This window comes from Onthophagus taurus, chromosome 2 (genome assembly GCF_036711975.1).
Source record: "Onthophagus taurus isolate NC chromosome 2, IU_Otau_3.0, whole genome shotgun sequence".
NCBI classification, from domain to species: domain Eukaryota; kingdom Metazoa; phylum Arthropoda; class Insecta; order Coleoptera; family Scarabaeidae; genus Onthophagus; species Onthophagus taurus.
In genome coordinates, this window is record NC_091967.1 from 27,129,009 (window position 1) to 27,154,471 (window position 25,463).

The window sequence follows — 25,463 nt, forward strand, 5'->3', positions numbered from 1 at the left end:
TAGCGAAATTAGGTATAACCGGAAGTACAAAGAGAATAATTTCATGTCGTAATAATCCGTTTTAACGGCCTAATAATGCATTCTAAATGGTTTTCTTATATCACTAATAATAAAAAAAAATATGGGGGTGAGCCACTTCTGAGGGACACCCGGTATATATATACACCTCCAGATTCTCTACCCTCCTCCCCCCTTTCCACACCTTCGCCACCTTGCCCCCATCGGCACCCTCATCCATCTCTCTTTAACTCTCATATTATATTCTAAAGTTCCGTTACAGAGTTGTCTAATATGGTAACCCAATTTCTATCGCTTACGAACAATATCGAGCGTACGAATGTTTTCGCGATCGACTTATAAAACTCTCGTGATCGACTATTTGAGCACCCCTCGTTTAATGGATCTTTCTCTGCTAGAGCTACCTGTCTTTTTGTTTCTTTTCTGTGATATTGGCTTCAACTATTTCTCTACAGATGGCGGTATTGGTTTCCGTTAAGAATTGTTTTGGTCCGTATTTTCTCTTTTAATCTCACTTCTTGGTATAACAATTAAGGGTATATAGTATGTATTAAAAATTATTTGCAATGAACAAACACTACGTTATCCACGAGCGGTTAACCCAACTGTACCAACTCAGTAGACTCAAAATCACAAAGATTTCAAGTTTAGCAATTGTTTACTTTAAGTGGTTAAAATTCAATAATTGTTTATAGTAAATTATAAATACATTTCACTTTTATTCTACTGTAAGTAATTCGTCAACGTTGTGGTTTTTATTACATATTCAAATTCTTTATAGAAAAATAGGTAGAGTTTGATAAGGATTGTTGATACCTAGAACTTTTCGTTTTCCAGTTATTTTAATTTTCATTTTCTTTCAGCAGTTATCCATGCGTTCTTTAAAAATCGTTTATTTAGCCACTGTATAAGCAACAATGTTGAAAATTTGTCTAATTACGCTTCAAATGTTTACAAATGGAACGAAATTAGTTGTATCGCTAAATCTTATATAGATGGTCAAAATTTGTATTACCAACTTTCGTTATTTAATTGCAAAAAATCGAAAGTTTAAAATGAATTTTTTAAATTAAGAAAATAATACATAATTGTGATAAGGGATATGGAATGGATTTATTAGAATTGATGGAAATTAATAAATATAACTTCTATAGTAATTATGATATACTAAATGACCAACTACAAAGTATTTACTATAAACCTCTATTCGCATATTTGTATAAATTTAAATTCAAACCAGACATACAGGGAGTATATTTCGATGTCTCATTTTTTGTATACAACTAAATCTGTTTATACAACCGTATATGTTACTATTTCACAGCGTTCATAGTTCCTGAGATATTCAATTGTTCTTCCAAAATGTGCCCATTACAGGATCTTTTAAAAATCATGTAAAAACGACATTTTTTCCGATTTTGCCTTAAAACTACGTCAGACAATAGTGAAAGCCACTAGGTAGATGACAGTGTTCAAAGATATTAGATACAATATACAGGTTGTTTAAAAAGCTCAGTTACTTTTGATGTTTTTCAAATGGGTTTTTCTTAAGTTTTTTAAATGGAACACCCTGTATGTTGTATGCTAGTTGAATTGCTCATCAAGTTCCCTTTAATTAATGATAAGTATGTCATATGTCTAACTTTAATAGTTTTCCTGATATTTAGAATTTAAAGAAAAATGTGTAATAAAATGTCATTAATGTACTTAAAAAAGTGATAGAATGTAAATACACAATATATTCTTTTCTTTTTTTGTCACTTTTTTTTGTTTTTTCTCTTTTGTTTGTCTGTTATTTGTAAATCAGTAATATTATATTAAAAAAAAACTTTAGTAAATAAATAATCAAAACGTGCTAAAAGTACAAGAAATATAATTAAATGGCAGAACAATAAATCCCTTTTTTAATTACAAAATTATTTGAATGAAACACAGCAACAAACTATAAACAATTACTAAACGTTGCTCAACAAGTAGGTATTAATTTAATTAATACTTAGAAGTTGTTCAAAATTCCGCCCATTTTCTCTTCTACAAGCATTAATGCGCATATCTTATTTTCTTTAAAGTCGTAAATTATATGGCAGAACAATTGCATATTTAATTACTTACATCTTTTTAAATCTCATAAAGTACCAAGTCGCATTAAAATTTGGTGTATCGGAGCAAAATTATGTTAGATTATAAGATATTAATCAATGCTGGGCAATTCAACCAGCACACAATATACAGAATGTTTAATTAAAAAAATACTTATGAAAAAGCCATTAGAAAAACATCAAAAGTAACTAAGCTTTAGGAATACGCTATCTAATATCTTTGGTTTATCATTTATCTAGTGGCTTTGACTATTATTTGACATAGTTTCAAGGCAACACTGGAAAAAATGTAGTTTTTGATGATCCTGCAATGGTCACATTTTGAAAAAACAATTGAATATCTCAGGAACTAAGAACGCTATGAGTTAGTAACATATCGGGTTGTATAAACAAATTTAATGTTATTCATAATATGATAAAATGTATAGGCTGTTCCATTTAAGAAAATCTACATACTCTCCGTTACGCTTAAATGGAACAGCCTGTATAAGTGAAAATAATTGTACGTAATAAAAAGTGGTAAGTCAAACAATTTTTGTATAAAACATTTTTTTCTTTCTCAAACGGTTTAGCAACTATCGTCCGCCGGTATACTAATAATTCACCCTGTATATTAAAGATTCTAGTTTATGATATGATATAAAAACTATAAAATAATATTATTGAAATTTCCATGAAAAATTATTAAAGAAATTTTATGAATTTATAAATCAAAGGTAACACGAAATTTAAAAAAAATCATATCAACTGTATTTTTAAGAATTTTGATATGTATATTAAATTGTAGCTTAAAGATTTTAGTTTATAATATGATATAAAAATTATAAGATAATATTATTGGAATTCCTAGGAAAAAAATATTAAAAAAGAAATTGTCAAATACATAAATCAAAGAAAATGAAATTTTCAAGAGTAAATTCTTCAGATTTTCATTTTTAAGAGTCAAGATATGATATGTATGTTAAATTGAAGCTCAAAGATTCTAGTTTATGATATGATATAAAAACTATAAAATAATATTATTAAACTTTCTAGGAAAAAAATATTAAAGAAGAAATTGTCAAATCTATAAATCAAAAATAATATGATTAAATTTGATGTTCCGCAGGCCACATGATAACTACCCTGGAGTACTATAGGTCGCTTTTGATAACTTCTCGGATGATTTAATAGCGACTTTTATAAGGTTTAGTATCAATTTCATTTCAAATCATTTGTTGTTCAATTTCGTTTGTGACAACTGCTGAAAATTAAGTTTGCATCCGAGCATATAAGAACGTCTTCCTTAAATACAGTTAATGGAGAAATATGATTTGCTATGTTAGTGGCTATAATAGAATTGTCAATGTGTCTCTCAATCATTGTAGATGATTTTCGATTTTCATCCCCATGACGCGACGTTTATGTTTGTTAAATTTGCATGTTGAATAGGTTCTATCTTTCTCTATGAGATACAGACGTCTCTAATGCAACGACAGCAAAATTGTCGAGACACTATTAATAGCCCATCGTATTTTCTCCGTTCCGCAGATCACATTGGGTATTAACCAATCGTTTACAGTGGGTCCATGATTGACATCCTGATAAATTTACGGAAATAAGAAAAAAATTTGAATCAATGGTAGTAAAATAACGATAAAGCGGAAAGTGGACCATTACAATAGTTGCTTTGGAGGAATAAAAATTTAAAAAGTCGTTAACTTTAATAACTAATGAAGATTGATAGTATGTAAGAAAATGTACATGTGAACTGTTAGAATAGAATTATAGGAATTTTTTAAAACTCTTTATTTCATTCCGAGTTATCGATCTTATCTTTTATTACATATTAATATGAACATAAGAAATGAATAAATATGCCGCTTAAAATGTCAGCATTACTTTTCTCAATTTGTTTATATGTATGTATACGATTACTGTAAAAGTACATCAAAAAATTCATGGTTCTTTATCATCTTTGTATGTAACTGTAACTAGAACCTAATTTAACCTCAAACAAATTGTATAGAAAATATATTTTGAAAAAACATTACTTGTAGGAAAATCAAACTTTGAAGACATCGAGCTTGAATCAAAGCTTGATATTTTCATACTATATACATTAATTTTGAGATCTCTTTAGCTATTTTGTATGTATCCACACTATCTACAGTACCTAGTATATTACCTGCATCTGATCCTCTGTGAATAGAATATAGTTTTTAAACAATAGTATAGTGCAGTTTTCTGCAAGCAATTTCTAGTCTTCCGATAGTAGTATGCAGTCTTCTAACCAAAGTTCGCCTTGTTCACTCTCCTCCTCACTAACTGCATCAGGATTTATCGGGAAGTTAGCAATTTGATGCTCCTGTAGCTACCAACCATTTGAGGCTCTACAAGAGCTCCTGTATTTCCAAGAAAGTCTTTAAGAATGTTTTTGTATGCCAACCAAGCATTCTTTTGAATTTCTGACATTGATCCGATGAAATATTTATCTTTAACAAGCTGCCAAATTTGTGGACCATCAAAAACACCAGCCATTATATTTTTAAGTGACAGACTCGGAAAGACCGAAATGAGCTACATAAAACAGATTCAAGATTTGCCAATTGAAGGGCAAAGTTTTAACGAATTGATATATGCGAGGTGGAAACATAATGTTCTAAGGAAAAAAGAAGTATAGTTTTTGTACTTTTAAACTGGTCTTTAATTAAACGAATAACATGAGTCTTACTAATAAAAGAATCCAAATGTAAAGATGAAATTATATTTGTTCTTCAGGATCTGTACTACATATATGTTTCGATTTACAATAGAATCTTCATATCAGGCACGACGTCTAACCAGGTTTATAAGTGAAGGTTGCATATCATCAAACTCATTTCAAAAATCTATGTTTAAATAAATTTCTCTCATATACAGGGTGAGTCAGAAAGAATGGGAAATCCGAATACCGGAGATACTAGACATCAAAATATGATGATTTAACGTAACATCTCTTATACAAATGTCAGTGGTTTTCGAGGCATAGGGTGTTGAAAGTTAAATTCTTATTTTGAAATTTCTTGATAATTTTGAAGGTTTTTGTACTATTAACATAAAATTTGGTAGTTTTATGTTTTCGAGCATGAGAAATACGAATTTGAAACTTGTTTTGTCATTGCTTGTAGAGGGCGCTAGATACACGCTGCTCGTTTGATAAATCAAATCATAAGTTTTTTGGCTCGACAGCTACGACCAATAAGAGCTGCAAATCACAAAGAGCATTCAATTTTACATAAAAAAGGTGCTATTATTGAAATTGCCTAAGTCTATTGGTTTTCGAATTATTTACTTTTAAATGTTTAAATGTATTTTTTCTTCTAAAATATTTATTTTTTAACATAAGTAAAGTTGGGTTATTTTTCGACAATTGCCTGTTAATTGTCAACATTGTTTCCAACACTAATTTCCGTGTGCAATAATCATTTTTACCAACAATAAAGTTATTACCAATTTGAAAATGCCACGACATAATGAGTTTTTTAATAGTGAGAAATCCAGATTTAAGTCCACTGGATTTTTGAAAATGGTCACAATATTCTATTGTTATTAATTAATTGTTATTGATTATTATCGTTACTAATTGCTATAGTTACTGTGTGTTATTGATTTTAAATGTTAACCTTAAAATTACTTTGAAACAATTAAAAGCAGATAACTTGGAAACCAGTAGACTTAGACAATGTAAGCAAGAGTACCTTTTTTGTGCAGAATTGAAAACTCCTTCAGATTTCTGGTTCTAATTCACCATACCTCAACTGACAAAATAGTCATGACTTGATATCTCAAATGTACAGTGTGTATTTAGCGCCCTCTACGAGTGATCACAAAACAAATATCAAATTCGTATTTCTCATGCTCGAAAACATCTAACTATGAAATTTTATGTTAATAGTACAAAAACCTTCAAAATAATCAAGAAATTTCGAAATAAAAATTTAACTTTCAACACCCTGTGTATTAAAAACCACCGACATTTGTATAAGACATGTTAGGTTAAATCGTCATATTTTGGTGTCTAGTGTCTCCGGTATTCGGATTTCCCATTCTTTCTGACTCACCCTGTATAAATATTCTAACTTAATGTTATAGTGGAGTTTGTTAAATTCTCAATGTAAAATAATACAGCTTAAAATTACCGAAAATTTCCTCGAATAAACGTATATACGTATACCTTATAATTATACGGTTATAATTTCCTTTGATCTTGTTTACCTCGTGTTTGTTTTAATTTTTAATTTTGACTTCTGTGCAATTGTCCTAGTCAATTTATATACGTTTATTCGAGGAAATTTCCGTTAATTTTAAGCTGTATTATTTTACATTGAGAATTTAACAAACTTCATATTTATATATGAGAGAAATTTATTTAATTGAGAGTTTATTGTATACAACAATCTGTTTACAATTCTTTCCATTACTAAAATAATATTTTCACCCTCTACCCTCTTCCTCCATTTCCACACCTCGGCTCCTCGGCCCAATCATCCCCTCATCCATCCCTTTGTTTAATCACCCCCACAATCATTCTCATCCATCGTTTCCCCTCTCCCCCCTCTCCTCAGATCTGCCCTCTGTCCATCTCCTCCTCCCTCAACTCACTGCACCCATTCAACATATGTTCCAATGTTGCCCATTCCTCCCTGCACAGCCTACACCACCTCTCCTCTTCGGCCATCCAGTATCTGTTAGCTCTCTCCTCGTTTCCACAACCGAACCTAGCCACCAACTTCTTCCCTTCCTCATCTCCTTCCAATAACAAGTATCTAGGCAGCCTCTCCGTAATTATGTCCCTGTACCTTTCGTTATACCTTCCCTCTTTTATTTGTGTCCTTCTTTCCTGTCTTTGCACATGTCGGTCCCTATCTCTCAACTCCCTCCACATAAGTCGATAACGCGTAATGAAACAGCTTTTAAACTTTTACATTGTTAAGACACTTTTTTAAGACTAGCATTTTGGTCTGAAGATACTATTGATATTCATTTGTTTCCAAGTTATTAATGCTGTTTTTTGATTTTATTGCGGCCATATTGGATTTTTGAATAGTTAAATAGTCCCTAAAAAAAGTTTTCAATAATGTGTAACATGCCCAATACATCTATTTAAACCAGAGATTTGAACAAAAAATAATTTTACGCTAACCAGAAATTAAACACAAACAAATTCACTTAAACAAATTGTTCGATATGACCACCGTTCTGTCCCAGACACTTGTAGCACCTCGTTTTATCAGATTTACAACACGTGGTCGCAGCAGTCTTTGAACTCTGGCGGTTCAAAATTAAACATTTCGTTTTTAGTGGCGCCCCACAGATAAACATCAAGAGGTGTAAGATCAGGTGATTTCGCAGGCCATTGTACTGGTCCATGATTGAAATCACTCTTTCGTTAAAGTTTTCTCTTAAAAAAATTGTACATCACGAGCATTATGGGCAGGGCAGCCATCTTGCTGAAACCAGATATTTTGAATGCTTTCTGGGTTAATAACTTGTCTGATGGCAAGCATAATTTCGTTTGTTAGTAGTCTTAAGTATCTGTCGCCATTTAAATTATAATCAAAGATAAATGGACCTATTAAATGATTATCTAAAATGAAACAAAAAAACAAATACTCAAAAACACAACAAATCCAAATCGTGTTTGAAATCATCTTTTAGTTTACCCAATGTGGATTTTCAGTAGACTAATAATGATTATTGTGCCTATTGAACACTCCACATTTGGTAAACCGTATTTCATCTGTCCAAACTGTACTTTCCTAGGAAAATCATCATCGTTTTCACATTTTTGTAGATACCATCAACAAATTCTAATCTTCAGGTTTGGTCATTATCGCTTAAACCTTGCGCTATTGTTGGCTTGTGCGGCTAGTATTTCTTTTTTTCAACGTATTATGAATAGTGGATTTCGGAGTCCCAGTTTCTTGAGCCATTTGACGAACTGAGGCACTTGGATTGTTTCTAACATTTCGTAAAATATTGTTATCACGTCTATCAGCATTGTTAACTTTGTAGTTCCCTCGTTTCTGTTAGAAGCTTCCAAAGTTCACTAGATTTCTGATAATTCTGTTGAAAATTGTGCTATGTGGTTGTGATCTTTTCGGTTTCTATTTGCTTTGAAATACAGTTCCAACATATCAACCTTTTCTTCATTTGTAAATTTATATACCATTATCAGTACTTACTAATTTGAATGCTTAACGGTTATTAGGTACTTATCAATAACTAGTAGAGAAAGTTATTACACTCTGACTAATTCAACTTTTACCTGTCAATAGATACAGAGTTTATCTGAGTTTTAGACCGATGCGTTGTTTAATTCCATAACCTACTAATTTCGTGCTATCGTAAAATTAATTTTTGTCCATACTTCTGGTATAAATAAAGATTTATTAGGCATGTTATACATTATTGAAAAGCTCTTTTTAGGGACTATTTAACTGATCAAAAATCCAATATGGCCACCATAAGAAAAACAAAAGACAGCGCTAATAACTTGGAAACAAATGAATATCAGTAGTATCTGTTCAGACCAAAAAGCTAGTCTTAAAAAAGTGTCTTAACAATGTAAAAGTTTAAAAGCAGTTGCAATACTTATGCAACTTGTCGTACATCTTTATGACACCTCCCCTATCAAGTTAATACATCACATAATCGTTAAATTTAGTCGGCTTTCGCATTATTCGGGACGGCTTAGTTTTTAGATTAACAATTGGTTGTTCATTATTTGTAATTAAAGGTACAATAGCATTTTCTACCTTCTCACCTAACTTATTATTATCATGATTAGAATCAATGTCCTTTGGAACAGCAAGAGGAATTGTACTCTCTTCTATATTTGTAGGTAGTTGTCTGTCAGTTACTGATTTTCTCAAGACTTGACTATTTCTTCTTAGTACATTCAGTCCTGTGTTTATTAAGTATGATGTTGGACTTTCATGTTTACCTATAACTACGGCTGGCTGCCACTCCTTGTTCTTTCTATAAACTATCCTTTCTCCCACATTTAAGTCTTTTAATGGGTTTGTCCATAGTATTTTTTCATTATTTCTTCTTTCTTGCTTAAATCATTTCTAAAGCTCTTGATTTCCTCATTTATTTTTTCTACTATGGGTAACTTCGTTTTAATCTTTCGAGAAAACAAAAGTTATGCAGGAGATCTCATTAACCCTGTAATTGCTATATTTCGATATTCCATCAACGCAGCATCTAGATCTTTAGGTTTACGAAGTATGTTTTTAGCTGTCTGAACAACGCGTTCTGCCAAACCATTCGATCTTGGAGCTCTATTTTGACTTGAGAGGTATAATTTCTAACCACTTTGTCAGATAATCAACCATAACTAAAAATGACTTATTACCATACTGAAGTATGTCAGATCCAATCTTTTGAAAAGGCAAGTTTGGGATTTCGTGTGGTATAAGAGATTCTCGCATGTTTGCGTATCTATATTTCTCACAAACTGCGCAACGTTCGATCATTTGTTTAATGTCACTAGCCATACCAGGCCAAAATAAGACTTGACGAGCTCTCGCAGTCGTTCTGTTTATACCAAAATGTCCTTCATGTAAAATTTTTAACATTTCCTGTCTTAATGATTTAGGTACGACCACTCTATCTCCCACAAAAACCTGTCCATTATGCACGTCTATGTCACTTTGTATTTGAAAATATACTTTCATTTCTCCATTATAAGTTTTATTCCAACCATGGTAATAACTTCTGATCACTTCCTTTAAAGTATCATCCTTCATTGTTTCATGTCTCTTTCGGATGCTATTAAATACATTTCCAGCTTTTGGAGAAAGCTTTTGAAGTTTTCAAATTTCTTCGAGTCGGGTAGTCTTCCCACACTTTCCATATTTCCTAACCTCACTTTGTACTTTTTACTTTTGTTCGGTTATTTTTTACTTTTTTATATATTTCCTATCTTCTAACTGGAAATTAGTTCTTTCTTGACTGCGCCATGTTATAATAATGAGTCGCACAATTATAAATATATCTTTATTAACTATTAACTCTACAGATCTTTTACAGCTAGTACACACACGAGTTGCTTGTCATGCAATACTTGCAACTTGTCGTACATCTTTATGACACTAGTCTTAACAATTACCAAAACGTGAAAAGACAAACGAATCAACTGTCAATAATTGACGCGAAACAATCGAATATAGGACGACAACTGTTTCTGTGGAGAAAATATTAGGACGTTAAAAGTCACTAAGGTTAAAGACAGACAACGAAAGAAAGATGACGTTCTAAAATTCAAATTCAAACATGGAAACACTACCACAAGGAATTAAGATGGAGGAGAACAGGAAGAGGAGGAAAGCCACGGAACCAGAGACTTACAAAACGCATCTTACAATTAACTTTTATAACCTTAAAGTCATAAATTTGAAAAAATGGTTAAAATAACAACGGCTGAAGACCGACGCAAAAAATAAGACGTTGGTTTAAAATACATCAAATGAAAAGGAAACCAAAGAGTCAAGATTAGAAGCATATTAAGTCCTTGGAGGGATATGAGCGAATCAACAAAGGGTTTGTTAGTTAATTCAATGAGACGACAGTATATGTCGCTGAGACCCTGGGTGTCAGTTCGAAAATTGACTGTGTTGGGGAAGGAAGAAATGTGAAACATGAAAAGTCTCCTATTGCCTATTGTATAAGATTTCCCTACATAGAACTTTGGTCTGATCGAAGTCAAACCTGTGACCCGTTGATACATGGTGTTCAACTAAAGCGGTCCCCCGACTTCAAGTTTGTTTTACCATCAATGTATTTCTTACGTTCATACCTCTAAATGCAAGTCATTTTTGTTTAGCTGTTGTTCAATTAAAGAAGATTTTTAATTCCTTCCCTTTTTTGGTTGATTTCGCAATAATTAAACTTACTTCTTAACGTTGTACAACCAGTATCTCCACTCTCTTATTTACGTAGAAATGATCAGTGATTACAACAAACCTTCGGCGCAATTTTTTTCATCGGATGGTTCTCGATATATCGACTTTTAAACTGACGAGGATTGACTTTTCAAGTTATACCGAGAAATACTTATCCCGAATTTATTTTGCAACTGTTGAACTGACCCTAAAGCTCTATAAAGAAAAAAATCATGACTACCAATGTGGGTTCTGCAGGCAGAGGTCAATTATTTGTAATACGTTAAATTCTTGAAAAAGCAAGAGAATTTAACATCGAAACCCGTAATTTTGTTTATAGATTTTGATAGTCCCTATGACAGCATCTTCTGGAAGTTTTTAATGATGGCCATGTAGGAGTTTAATATACCTTCAGTGTAATTCTGCTAATAGAACAAACATAGAGGGTGGAAGGTGCATTAAGAATACAAAATGGAACAACACCAAGATTCAGAATAAGTAAAGGATTGAGCCAGCACTATCTGCAGTATGCATAATCTTTAACATGGTACTCGAGAAAGTCATATGGGATGCGAGCATCAACACGAGAGTCACAATTATCAACAAAACCGTACAATGTTTGGCGATAGGAGAACATAATATCGAAATTGTAGAGCAATTTGTATACATGATTGTATACATTGTATGATTAAAAAAAGTTCTTCCAGGAAATAAAAGTTACTTCGGTCTGATGACCCAATTAAGATCTATCACTTTGACCAGAGATGCAAAAATATGTTAATATGACCGGTTCTATTGTATGGATTCGAAACTTAATGTCCAAAAAACGGCGAAAGCACATACTTGGTGGTGTGATGGAACATGGCCAATTGCGACACTTTGAATTATATACTGCGTACGGAGATCCAGACATCGTTAAACTTATAAAAATCAGCCGTTTGCATTGGATATGTCATATGGGGAGAATGAAGGTCGAATAAAACAAGAAGAGAATTACTAAACAGGCGGTGATCAGAGAAGAGGGTGAACTAGATATATGGACTAGGTGGAAGAAAATATGAAATCCCTCAATATCATCAACTGTTAGAATAAGTCTTACACAACAGGCTAAGTGAACTAAAAGGATTATCATGCCACAGGTGATAATCTGATAAGCATCTGAACATATAAAGGGAATGTTGGACAGCATCATTGCTATAAATCATGATAATCTAATAACTGTAAATTGTAAATCTGCGAGTTCTTGACAATTGTCTTAATCTAACTTCGGGGGGGTGACACACGTTTAGACTTTTACATTATAATATGCAGGGTCTCGTAAAAAAAATTAACGAATTCGAATCTTACTTAATGAGCAATAATTTTGAGGTGTTATGCTTGAGTGAACATTGGTTGAGGGCTCCTGAGATTTATAATTTAAAATTTCCCGGTTACTCGTGTGTACCCCACTTCTGCCATTCCGAACATAACCTGCTGTTTGCCCCTTGCCGTTTGATTTAGTCAATCTTTCAATGATTTTCAATCAATTTTGAGATTGCAGACTGTGTCTCTTATAACGCGTCAATAAATAACGAAATTTAGTTTTTAAGTGCCATTTCTTCTTTTGCAGAATGCAATTAAAACTCATTTTATCATTTCTTCTGTTTTTAATTAATATGTACAACTTGAGCTTCAAATAATGTCGCTGATTTCTAAGTGGACTACACTTTCCCATCCTTCTATAATGTACTGTACCTGTATATTATATGACGACTTAAATTTCTCAAAAAAATGTTTTTCCCAAGCCACAACGCTTTTTACAACACTTTTAATTAGTGAATGTAAATCTAATTGTGTAAATATGGATAAAGGATCTGTCGGAATAATTGGGAAAATTCCTCCAAAATTTTCCGGCTAAACTCATAATTCCAGTGGCTGCTTTACGAGCTGCTTTACGATCTCTCTTCTCCCTCCTGGCCACCGTTTAGATCGTAGTTTCCATTCTTCCTCGGTGCACTGTGTCCCTTGAATACATTAACCCCCATCTGCCTGATACAAAATTTAATTATGAATGGGTTTAATGTTCCTCCCCAAAAGTGATATACTGCCCAAGCGTGTTAGGCTTTGACTAGACACCCTTTTTGTTCCCTCGAAAATTTATATTAATGTCACCTTTCTGTTTCAAATTTACAATATCCCAACAGGTGGTGAAAATTGTTTTTCAAATTTGTTTTTGGTATTAATCCGGATGATACAATAAACAAAAATATCGTTGAATACTCTCACGTGTTTGGTTGATACGTTGCGAAATCATTAACTTGCTAAAATTATAACCCATAAGAGTAAGTAAGCTATAGTGAAAAGGCACCACGTGCAATATGCCGACTATCGATTGCCAAAACGGATGAAAATAGTCACGACACAGTGTTTTTTATCTCGTCGTCTTAATATAGTGTTTAGTTTGAGTTGTAAGTGGTACATGCAAGGTTGTGCTTTTAAACAATAATTAATTTATGACAAGATTATGGCGGACGTTCTATATGGTGCGTAGAAACATGTATCCATCATCGTCACGTATAGCTGACAAGCATCATTACTATTAATCTGTCAACCAAATTGCCAATCGATCATTGCTAATAAACCTAATAGATACGTTAGAATTGAAATTTAAATTAATATTCACTAACAAATCGTTGATACTAACCTAACTAATTAAACGCTTAGTTAAAAAACTAAACAAAAACCTTTAAAAATTCTATTTTTTCTGTGGTTGCTTTTATTTTCGAGTGCGAACTTTTTAATTAGATTCCCGATTTTAATTGGAAGAGTGTAGGAGAAAATCATATGTAAAAAAAAACAAACAACTTTTTAGCATCGTTAAACAACTTATCAAACGAAAACCACCGATAATTAGAACTTTCATGAAAACCGTTTTAATTAAGCGACTTGTCAAGTTTAATAACTTGAAAATGTGTTTCCATTAGACCTTTAATGTGTTTGAGCAACAGTTTGTCAGGCTTTCATCGACTTGTTTATAAAGCAGCTTTATTTCAAGATTTATAATTAAAACCAAAATGAACAAACTCAAGTACTTAACTAACTTTTGGTTTGTGTACAAAAAAATAATAATTATAATTTTTTGGGTGTTTATACAGGATTAAAATCAAGCTCGATTAAAATTAAATGGTTTCGTAAAAGTAAGAGTTTTAGTAACTTTATATACCTATATGAAACAATATTTATGTAAAGTTGTACAATACGTCGTTATTGATTGAAAATATAGTGTAAAAAAAATTAAGACGATGTCCGGAAATATCGGAAGTTGTTTAAAGTTCTGATAAGAACGAAGTAGTAATATCGGCGCCAACATCAATCAAAAAGTTTGGTTACAGTCCAACAAGAGAGGTTGTCCAATAAATTTGCTGATTACAAGCAGTGCTGCCAAGCTATAAATTCAAATAACGCTTGAATCATTCGTAAAAAATCGGTAAAAAAATGTTCGAAATACTTAAAAGATGTGGAAACAAAATTATTCTAAACTAATCTAATGAGTAAAAGACCAAACGTGATCTTTTTTAAGTTTTAAAAGACTTTTAAACTTTTATGGAATTTCTCTAAATGATATTATTCTGGAGATGAAAAACAAGGTGAAAAATTTGGCAGTATTGCCTGTTTTTCTTGGGCGTCCAATACTCCTTCTTCCAGTCGGTGATTTATCTATAGGAACCTTTAACTTTTCATTGTCCAGACATTCTGTTTATTTGATCGTTGCGCTTCTGTTTTCTATTTATAACCCCACCTTAACAAAATATTTTATTTACTAAAACTACCTCATGTATTCGTATTATGTTTTCACTTGCTTCTCTATCCCTCGCTATTTTTCTTAATGTTTTCATTTTACTCGTTTCCAAACATTTCCGAGTTTTGCTTGCATTTAATCTGGTCTCGGCAATGTACATAAGTCATAAGTGTATCGCACATTTGTATATACCATATTTTATATCTGTTCTTATGTACTTCCAAATAGTATTATTTATACATCTTGCTATTCTGCTGTCCTTTCTTGTTTGCTCTTTATTTTGTCTGCTAATTTATTTCTTAGATATTTAATGATTATCAATTGTTCTAAAATTTAATTGTCGATTTTTAATCTGAACTTAATTGGTGCCTTTACAATTTTTACTGATTTGGTTTTTTTCTGCTAATATCATTATGTTAAATCTCTTCACTGATGTGTTAAACTGATGCAAGTCCTCCTCATTCTCCTCTAATAGCACAATATAGTTACCCCTATTACTCGTTTTGTAGCCTCTTTTTTATTATGGTCAAAAATGAAAGACAGTTTCAATGTACTTTAACTGGTTGTAAAATTTTATTTTTCGTCTGATTAGTTTCGCAATATAGGCATCTTGAAAAATCTGAGAAATATTTGTTTTACAATATTATACTAATCCAAACTTAAACTAATCAAAAGTTTACAACAAGTTTACTTACTCGTTAAAAATGTGAAGTTACATCCATCTTATCAAAAAATAAATATAGGATTGACATATTATGTTGTAGAACATTTCTTAATTCCGAAAAGTACCATAAAATTAGTTAAACTTTTTAAAATTAAAGCCGAGCACGTTACAGTTTATAAAAATGGTTGAACTACGACGTTGTTAAAAATGAAATGAAAACTCATCAAGCAGATTTTGAGAAACAAGAAAAATCTCCGTATTAGACAGAGTATGCTATATGATGTAGAGAAAGACGAGATTAGGTTTGAAATTTTGAAAGTTGAAAAGTAAAAAACTGTATTGAACATTTGATATTTAATTTGAAAATTGAAAAATGAGTGAAACTGTTTTAAAATTTTTCTTTTTTTTTATAAATTTAAATTTATATGTTATTAAACATTATAAAAACATTGATAACAATGTGGGTTGAGAATCCACTTATAAAAACAATAAGTGTGTAAGGGTTCTTGAAATTGGTAAAAGGAAAGATAGTTAGTTAAATTGGGATTCTAAGTTGTTCGAATAATTAAGGGAATTGGGTATAAGGAATTACGGAAAAAGAAGGAGAGAGGAGTAGCCGCGGGACCCCAAAGCATGCAAAATATGTGTGCGGCTAAATACATAAGTCCTCTTTACTTTGGGAAAAAGGGATTAGGAAGGAAAGTGTATAGAGGTGTTCAGAAAGACTGAACTTGATCATTAAGACAATGTAAATCATTGTTTGTATTTTTAAATTTGTCTATTTCATAGGTTTCTAAGAGGTTTAATTTGAAACCTTTATTCTGGTTGTGGAGAAGTGAAACATTTTTGTTGACATCAAAAACATGACTGTGTAATGTCAAATGTCTTCCAAAGTTGGAATTATCATTTAATATATGTTCTCTGATACGTGTTTTGATAGATCTACCTGTTTCACTTATGTATGTGGCACCACAAGTTTCACATTCCAGTTTGTATACACCGTTATTGTCTAATAGATTTATTTTATCTTTAGCATTAAAAAGTTTTTTGAAAATAGTATTGGTATTTCTGTATATAGTATTGTATGCTATGACATGTTACCTTGGTATGTAATAGATCTGTATGTTAAAAGTGGGTTGTGGGAGTTGATAATTTGCAAGCTAGTGGAGGAATTATTTTGTTGTTTGAATATTATTTTGTTAGTTAATAAACAATGAAGTTATGGGGAAAATTGTTATTTTGAGCTATATCTTTTATAATATTTATCTCTTGATTTTGTTCTGTTGGTGTTAAAGGAGTGTTAAGGTATCTGTGTATGTATGCTCTGAATGGTGAGTATTTGTGTGAATTGTGGTGGAAGGAGAATATTTTCTCTTTTATTAATCAAAGTTAAATACAAAAAGTTTAATTCATTGTTGCTTTCCACCTCAAGTGTGAATTTATATTTTTATGTAACGTGTTTATATAATCATGAAAGTGCTATATTGTATTTAAGTTGTTGTTATTATTCCATATAACCAATATGTCATCAACATACCTACGCCATAAAATAATGTGTTTGTTGTTGGTGTTGTCGTTGTTTAAGATTTTATGTTCTAAATCATTCAAAAATATGTCGGATAGAAGACCATTTAAGGGTGACCCCATCGGAAGGCCTTCATTGTATTTGTAGTATGTGTTATTAAAAGAACAAAAGTTTTGTTCAGTACATAGTTTAAGCAGATTGTAGATATGTTGTGACTCTATAGAATTAAGTTCATTAAGTCTTTTTTATTACTCTAATTATTTCGTCCATTATAATATTGAACAGTTTCCTTGCCTTATACCTGTTGATAGGCATTTATGTTATAAAGTATGTGTATTAGATCTGGCAACTGTACCGAATACTTTATCTATTGTTAGGTAATTTTTCAAAATTTTTAATAACGATAATATAAAGTAGGGCGCACTCAAAAACAATGACACTCCTATTAAAAACACTTTATTACGCAAGACGCAATTATTAGAACAGCTATTGACACGGGGTCCGAACCAAGAATGTATCTTTTCGGAAACCGATAGCGGTTAAAGTGTCGAGGGGCCTTAAGTAAATAAATACCAGGTACACGCTCATTCCCTCTAGACATAAACAGAATGAGCGGGTACAGTCTATTTCATAAATAACAATTCTTAACAATATTTAAATTAAAACGCCTAATTGCTAACACTATGAAGCATATAGAACGCTGGTTTATTATACTCTATTGACTTCTCAGTAACATGTTTCATTGTGAATACTGCAATAAAATCTTCAATTAGTTTAGTCCCTCCGTACTTTAGTAATTCATTATTGTTTACTGTAGTAATTTTATATATTTTATTGTTCTAAGTGCTTCTCTTACTTATTCACAGTCTACTTCTGTTCCATTTCTTTCTGTTTCTGGTGTCCAAATCTCCTTCTGCAAGTTGTAAAAGTGAAAAAAAGTTCTTTTTTCTTTTTTGCAAATCTCTGGGCTGTGTATGTAAAAAAACGGGAGTGCATGCGTTCCCGCACACTGCACTTAGGCGCCATTGGACCCCTTGTGCATACTCCCAACATAACCTCTTTTCACATCAACCAGCCTAGGGAATTACCGAAGGCCAGGATATTACTCAGAGGTAAGTTCCTGATATCATTTGTGGTCGGCCATGCCTCTCCGAGGGTCCTCATTCTGAGGTCTGCTAGAGAGGAGCAATCACACAAGATGTGTCTAGCGGTCTCGTCGTCCTGTTCACAGGCTCGACAGAGAGGAGAATTTGCAAGCTTCATATTATGAAGGTGCTTGTTTACCTTACAGTGTCACGTGAGGAGACCTGTGGCTAATCGAAGGGCGTTTTTTCCAAGCCCTACGAAAAACTGAGCTGTAAAGTTCGAAGGATATTTTAACAAATCCTTAGCAAGATAGCAGTCCGGGGTTTTGTCCCACGCGTTTAGGATTTTTTTGTGGGTAATGTGCTTAATCATGTTGATATGAGTAGCTAAGGAAGGGGTAATTATCGGGTGGGGTGCACAGGGAACTCTGCTGGCAGCACGCTTTGCCAGTCAATCCGCATATTTGTTACCCGTAGAGCCGGAGTGCCCCTTGATCCATTGGATAGTGACACGATTGTGTTTCGTGGCTTCTTCCAGTGCTAGATGGCAGTCTGCATTATTAGTGCAGACGTTATCTTAACGCTGCTTAACGCTAAAACAGATTGCCTACTGTCTGTATAAATAGTATAACACTTACCGCGTTCGTTCGAGTCAACAATATAGTCAGCAGTAAGTTTGATAGCGGTCAGTTATTCTTGTATGACGGAGGTACCTTTACCTAGAGGTTCTGAGAGGCGTATTCGAGGATGATGGGAAAAGACCCCCGCTCCCGCCCGTTCCGTCTTTTTGAGCCATCAGTGTAGATTTTTAAAGTCTTATTCGCATCTACTACTGTGGGACTGATGTAGGTGAGGTAATTTCTTGAACGTATTTTGCTGACAAGCAGTCCGTCTTGCACTCAAGTGAGGGTGAGTCCAGTACAACCCCCCTCCAGAGCGTCGAACTGCCGCCAGTGTCCTCATCCTTCATGATTCCTACCGATTGTAGTCTTTTCATGGTTACCGGCGACACCTCCTGAATATGTAGATTAAGTGGTGGTAGGTTAAGCATGACTTCCATGGCCGCGGTGGGAGTAAATCGCAGCGCACCTGTAACAAAAAGACACGCGAGTCTCTGTATCCTATTAAGCGCGGTGGTGGCGGTGGACTTAAAAGTTCTGTTCCACCATACCACCGCACCGTAAGTTAGCATTGGTCGGATTACGGCCGTGTAAATCCATAGAGCTATCTTGGGGGACAACCCCCACGTCCTCCCGACAGCCCTACGGCACCGGCCGTAAGCGACGCATGCTTTTTAACTCTATTATCTAGGTGGGATTTCCACGTTAACTTGCTGTCTAAAATTACGCCCAAGTACTTATCCTCTGTAGGCAGTGTAAGTGGAGTGTTCGCGAACATTGGTAGTTTGGGGTTGCCTATGTTGTGCATGCGTGTAAAAATAACCATCTCTGTCTTCTTGGGGTTAAGGGAGAGGGATTATTTAGTACACCAGTTCTCAGTTATATTGAGTGCTTCCTGCATCCTCTCAAGGAGTACCTTGACGTACTTCCCTCGAATGAATCTCTGGGCTATATATCCCAGTTATATTAATTTTTTGATTTTCTGATTTAAATTTAGCAACCACAATTTTATCCGATACATAGTTCCATTTCTTGATATTCTGAGTTGTTCTTCTACAAATTGTTACTAATCTTAATTATTGCTAATGTATCCTACAAATCCTCCTCCTTCATTTAGGTTTCGGATCTGCAACAGGATCGACAAGCTACTCAATCCATCCTCCGAAAGCTGCGAGTGAAATTTAGGGTGGGATGATATCGCTAATCGAATCTTAAAAAATCATGTTGTTAAACTTAGTTGTATTTGCAGAAATATCCTACGGGAAAAGCTTCCGAAAATTGAAAAAACGTTTATTTGCAATAAATAAACTCAACGAAGAAGTAAGGATACAATGTGATTTTGTGTGTTAATGCATTTTTTTATCTTTGACATTGAGAGCAAGATTTGAGATGTACTATTTAGTCATAGATGAATATTTTTGTTTATGAATTATCAAAAATATTTTATTTTGAGTGAGTCATTTCCCCAAAGCGTTATCGTAACGTTGGGGTGCTTTTGGGATCCTTCATTCATCTTGTAAAATTATTGCTGTTCGTTGTTTACATTTCCTCATCTCTTGTATACTATCTTTTCTACGTTCTTTTCATTCTTAGCCAGAAATAAAATAAGTTTGGCTATTTTTCAATTATTCTTATGACCAGCTATATCCAACAATATGTATAATTTTTTTGGGGACTCTCTCTTCTGGCGTTCTAATTAGGCATTCATATCAGCTTAGGTGTTTGTGTTTCATTCACTAATGGTATTTGTTCTACATCATCTTTTATGGATGTGGTTTTAATTCGATACTGTTCTCTTTCGAAGTTCTCATTTATTCAAAACCAATCTTTTAGTTTCTTCCAGCAATCTTCTGGCATAGTCTTCTCCATTATGCGTTGTATTACCCCGTGATGATTCCTAGCCAGACATGTTTGACCTGTTTCATATTCTGCATCCGGTGGAAATGTCATCACCTACTTAATTGATGAACCTATCGACGATTTATCGACGTTTCTGTTCTTATCCTTTTTTGCTCCGTCACTTCTTTTAAGTCATCTCCTCTCAACCGCCTGTAATTTGTTCTTGTTCGTCTTTATAAGTTAAGTACCCAAATCTCACATACAAAGATTTGTCTCTTTTTGTTTGTTATTGTTAATAAATAGATTGTTCATGTCATATTAATGTCTTGTCGTCTTTTCTATTCTTGTCCTAATCTCCTTCTCAAATTTTCCGTGACTTTTTATTTCAACTCCTTGGTGTTTATACTCCTTTCTTGTTCGATATTCGTATCTTCTACTTTTTTGTATAACTTTCTTTTTGTTCTTATTTATTTTCATTCCAAATTATTTCAATGTCAAATTCTATTTATCTAGATTGTCTTATAATACCTTCTGTCCATCTACCATAATAAATACATGGTCTGCGAAAGGTCCTTCTATAATTACCATAGGTTGCATATTCTTATGTCAAATCTGGAATTTCTTATTTGCAATTTTGCATTTTCTTGATCATTTGATCATTTTTATTAATAGTTACTGCATTTATAGTGTTTTCACATATTTCTTGTATAATTCGTATTGTTTTACCTTCATTCCCCAGGTTTTTAGGATCCTCCGTAATCTTTCACGACGTATGCCATCGAAGGCTTTCTCTAAGGCAATGAATTCTACGTAAACCTTTTTATTTTACTGTTATCTCTTTTCCATTACCTGTTTTTGTACTAACTAAGTGTGAATATATGATTTTATATACTCCTGCGTGTTCTAAAACCACTTTGTGATTTATCTAGTTATTGTTAGCTTCATTTTTTTGTCAATGATTCGTTCTAGCATCTTTGCTTAGATGTGTTTAGAAACCTCTATAGTTGTTACAGCCTTTATGTCTCCTCTCATGAATTGGCACTATAATAGTGCCGTTTCTCAACCTTTTGAATTTTTTTCTTCTTACCAGATTTTATTCAATATATGCCAGAATATCTCCTTCTCCAGCTCTCCCATACATTTAATCATTTCTCCTGTTACTGTATATCTCCCGAGTACATATTTCACCTTCACCGTTTCATTGTTCTTTCATAACGCAGTCCAATTATATTTAGTTCCATGAAATGTTCTTTCTGTATGTTCACAATACCTTCTTTAGCGATTAAGGTTTTTCTATTTTTATTCTTTGTTGTTCTCGCTTCATAATGTTTTTCTTTTCTGCATGATCTCAGTATTTAGTGAAAAAGTTTCTGGTTCTTTACAATAAGCTTCCATTTTTCCCCCAATTCCTTCCAAGTTTGCCTTTTTGCCTCTGTTACCATTTCTTTTAATTTATTTATTTCTTTTTTACATATGTTTCATAACTCTTTTATTTTATTGCTTACGTAACTTTAGAATTCCTTAATATGTTTTTTCCTTACTATTCAGGGGAAAATTAAATTTTTATACGAGTGCACATCCCCACCTAGTAATAACATTGAAAAATATTTCAAGTAAAATTATTGCTAATTTAATTCTAATTAAATATTATTTGAATTATTTTTTAATACAATCATCATTGAAATAACCTCAAAAATAATATTTTTTATATAAACGCCAGTGTCTACACCACTGACAACTCAATTAAAACTATTTATTGAAAACTGCTATTAAAAGTTGACTTTTGCGTAGTACTTAGCGACCGTAAAAACGATAGTTTTTTGTCAACAGGACGTAATAGTATATTAAAAAACAAGTTTCGTAAGACACGCTTGAAATGCACGAATTCAAGTTGAAAAACGAGTGGCGAAGCCACGAGTTTTTTAATGAATGAGTGCTTTAAGTCTTATGAAACGTGTTTTTTATGCTATTTTTTGTAATTCGCGTTTTTATACTTTTTTTTAACAAAAATAAAGTAAATTTTGGCAATGTAGGGAAATAGGTATGTAGCAGTTGGTAACACCGGAACACTTGAAAATAGAAACTTTGAATTGACAATTAGAAACTGTCAAAACACAAAATATATTCACCTGAAAAAAATGTTTGATGTACACCTCCCAATAAGAGAAATTGCTCAGAGTCAATGTCCTCATCATTGTGGACCTTATATTCGATGCTAAGAACGTGTTTAAACATCCATAGACAAAAATTGTCACATTGACAACTAGAAAAATTAATGACCCAATGTCACCAACTTGAACTGGTTCCATAAAATGTTACTAAAATCTCATTACAGCATCGGATGCCGTAAGGAGTCTCATTACAGCACCCGTTTGAGTACTGTTATAGCAGTACTATAGCAGTTATATATTTAAATAGTTATTTTTGATACACGACTGCGAAATGCTTTTGCATTCTCGAACGATTTTTTTTGCTCGCTAAAGCTCGCAAAAAAAACTTTCTTTCTCGAATGCAAAAGTGTCATTTCGCTATCTTGTATCAAAAATAACTATTTAAATCATATGGTGACCTTTTTGTAATTCGCTACGGTAATGGAAGCTATAAAAGTACTCAAACGGGTGCTGTAATGAGACTCCTTACAGTATCCGATGCTGTAATGAGATTTTAGTAACATTTTATGGAACCAGTTCACGTTGGTGACATTGGGTCATTAATTTTTCTAGTTGTCCATGTGACAATTTTTGTCTATGGATGTTTAAACACGTTCTTAGCATCGAATACAAAGTCCACAATCATGAGGACATTGACTCTGAGCAATTTCTCTTATTTTGGGAGGTGTACATCAAACATTGTTTTCAGGTGAATATATTTGGTGTTTTGACAGTTTCTAATTGTCAATTCAAAGTTTCTATTTTCAAGTGTTCCGGTGTTATCAACTGCTACATACCTATTTCCCTACATTGCCCAAATTTACTTTATTTTTGTTAAAAAAAAAGTATAAAAACGCGAATTACAAAAAATAGCATAAAAAACACGTTTCATAAGACTTAAAGCACTCATTCATTAAAAAACTCGTGGCTTCGCCACTCGTTTTTCAACTTGAATTCGTGCATTTCAAGCGTGTCTTACGAAACTTGTTTTTTAATATACTATTATACACCTTAAAGTGCTTTGATATGTTGTTTTCGAACTAAGTAATGAAACAATGCGGGGTAATTACGGCAAAGATGTAGATCTTTTTTCTATGTCAAGTTAATACATTTGCTTAATACAATCGAGTTCGTTTTTCTACCAAATGCGACAACTTAAGTGTTAATTACTTATCAAAATATCCAACAACCTTAATAGCAATTTAATAACAGCTATATTAACTATTTGCGTGTTACAATCAATTTATATCCTATTTTGTATCCAATTCATCGCAAATCGTATAATTCGCGAAATAAATAGGTGGGACTTTGTTATGATACTTTTTTGATGAACACGTTTTATATTACTATCGCATGTTTCGCATCAAATTACGAGAAAATAATTGGAATTACATAACATCCTCCGTCATTGATCGTTGAAAATCATTAAATTCCAGGAAGTTTTCAATCCATATTCTTATAACTACTTCCTTATCCGATAAAATCTTTCATTTTCACGAAAATTTTTGTCGTTGACAGATAAAATTTCCAATCGGACCTTCTTTTGGCATGATTCAAAAGATTCCGAAGAAAGTGCCAATCCTTTCCTAAGTCAGAACGAGGAATTCACAATAATGCATTCCAAAACTACCGCCGACACGAAAACCGTCACGTATAAACCGGCTGAAATTACGGTGGAAAGAGGCGGATGGGAAAATAAGTTGGATTTTTTGTTTTCTTGTATAAGTCTTTCGGTTGGGCTGGGAAATGTGTGGAGATTTCCGTATTTATGTTATAAAAATGGTGGAGGTATATTATTCAATAATATTATGTAAAATAATATGTTATTAAAATTAATTAATTAAATTCATTTTAGGTGCATTCCTAGTCACGTATACAATAGCAATGATTTTTTGCGGTATACCAATGTTTTATCAAGAAGTAGCTATAGGGCAATTCTTGGGTTCGGGTGGAATGACGTTTATCGGCCAATTAGTTCCGATCCTTAAAGGAGTTGGATACGCTACAATGACCATCGTTTTTTTGTTGGATATTTATTATTGTATTATCATAGCCTGGACTTTGTATTATTTAATATGTACTTTTGCATCGGTTCCTTATTTACCATGGTCTGACTGTGGTAATAATTAATGAGATTTCAATAACTTTAAAGAGATTTTACGATGTTTAACGTTCTAGATAACTGGTGGAATACTGAAAATTGTTCAACTGGTATAGCAAATAGAAGCCACGTGGAAATGGACCCCTTAAAGTATTTGAACTTGACTGCGAAAGTTACAACTCCCGTCGAGGAATTCTTTGAGTAAGTGCCACATTTACGTTTTATTTCTTTTTGTAGCCTACATAAGCAAACGTATTTTCGGCACGTTTAGCATTTGCGATATTGATCCGTTTTGTGTTTTGCAGCCATAAGGTTTTGGGCATATCCTCGGGGATTGAGGATGTTGGTGGGATGCAATGGCAATTGTTTACCTGTTTGGTTATAGGATGGATATTGATTTACTCTGTGATACGCAAAGGTCTACATCAAAGTGGAAAGGTAATCTTGTAACTTTAATTGAATAAAAATAAAATTCATCTCATTAAAAACACTGAGTGGAAAATAAAGTTTGCTGTTACCACTAAAAGTGTTTCAATAAATTAAATTCCCAACTGTATTCCTACATAGTTTCAGTTCGTACATTTTAAAGGTACTTACTACGAATGCATAATATCTGTTAGAGTATTCCCAAGGTTGCCCTTAACACTATTCGTATTACCGCTCTTATCCCTTGCA

General features: G+C 32.8%; 1 protein-coding gene across 3 annotated transcripts in view; it reads left to right on the forward strand.

The window, feature by feature from the left end:
• Positions 1–25,463, forward strand: part of LOC111420788 (sodium- and chloride-dependent GABA transporter 1-like) — a 53,988-nt gene that overhangs the window by 8,491 nt on the left and 20,034 nt on the right. For 2 of the 3 annotated variants that reach the window (XM_023053844.2, XM_023053837.2), the window contains exons 2-5: positions 24,206–24,475; positions 24,543–24,806; positions 24,866–24,989; positions 25,094–25,226. In XM_023053844.2, coding sequence (XP_022909612.1) covers positions 24,301–24,475; positions 24,543–24,806; positions 24,866–24,989; positions 25,094–25,226 — 696 coding nt within the window. In that variant the 5' untranslated portion in view covers positions 24,206–24,300. Of the gene's footprint in view, positions 1–13,457; positions 13,549–24,205; positions 24,476–24,542; positions 24,807–24,865; positions 24,990–25,093; positions 25,227–25,463 lie in introns of those variants that run through there. The other variant, XM_023053828.2, reaches the window with a different exon arrangement.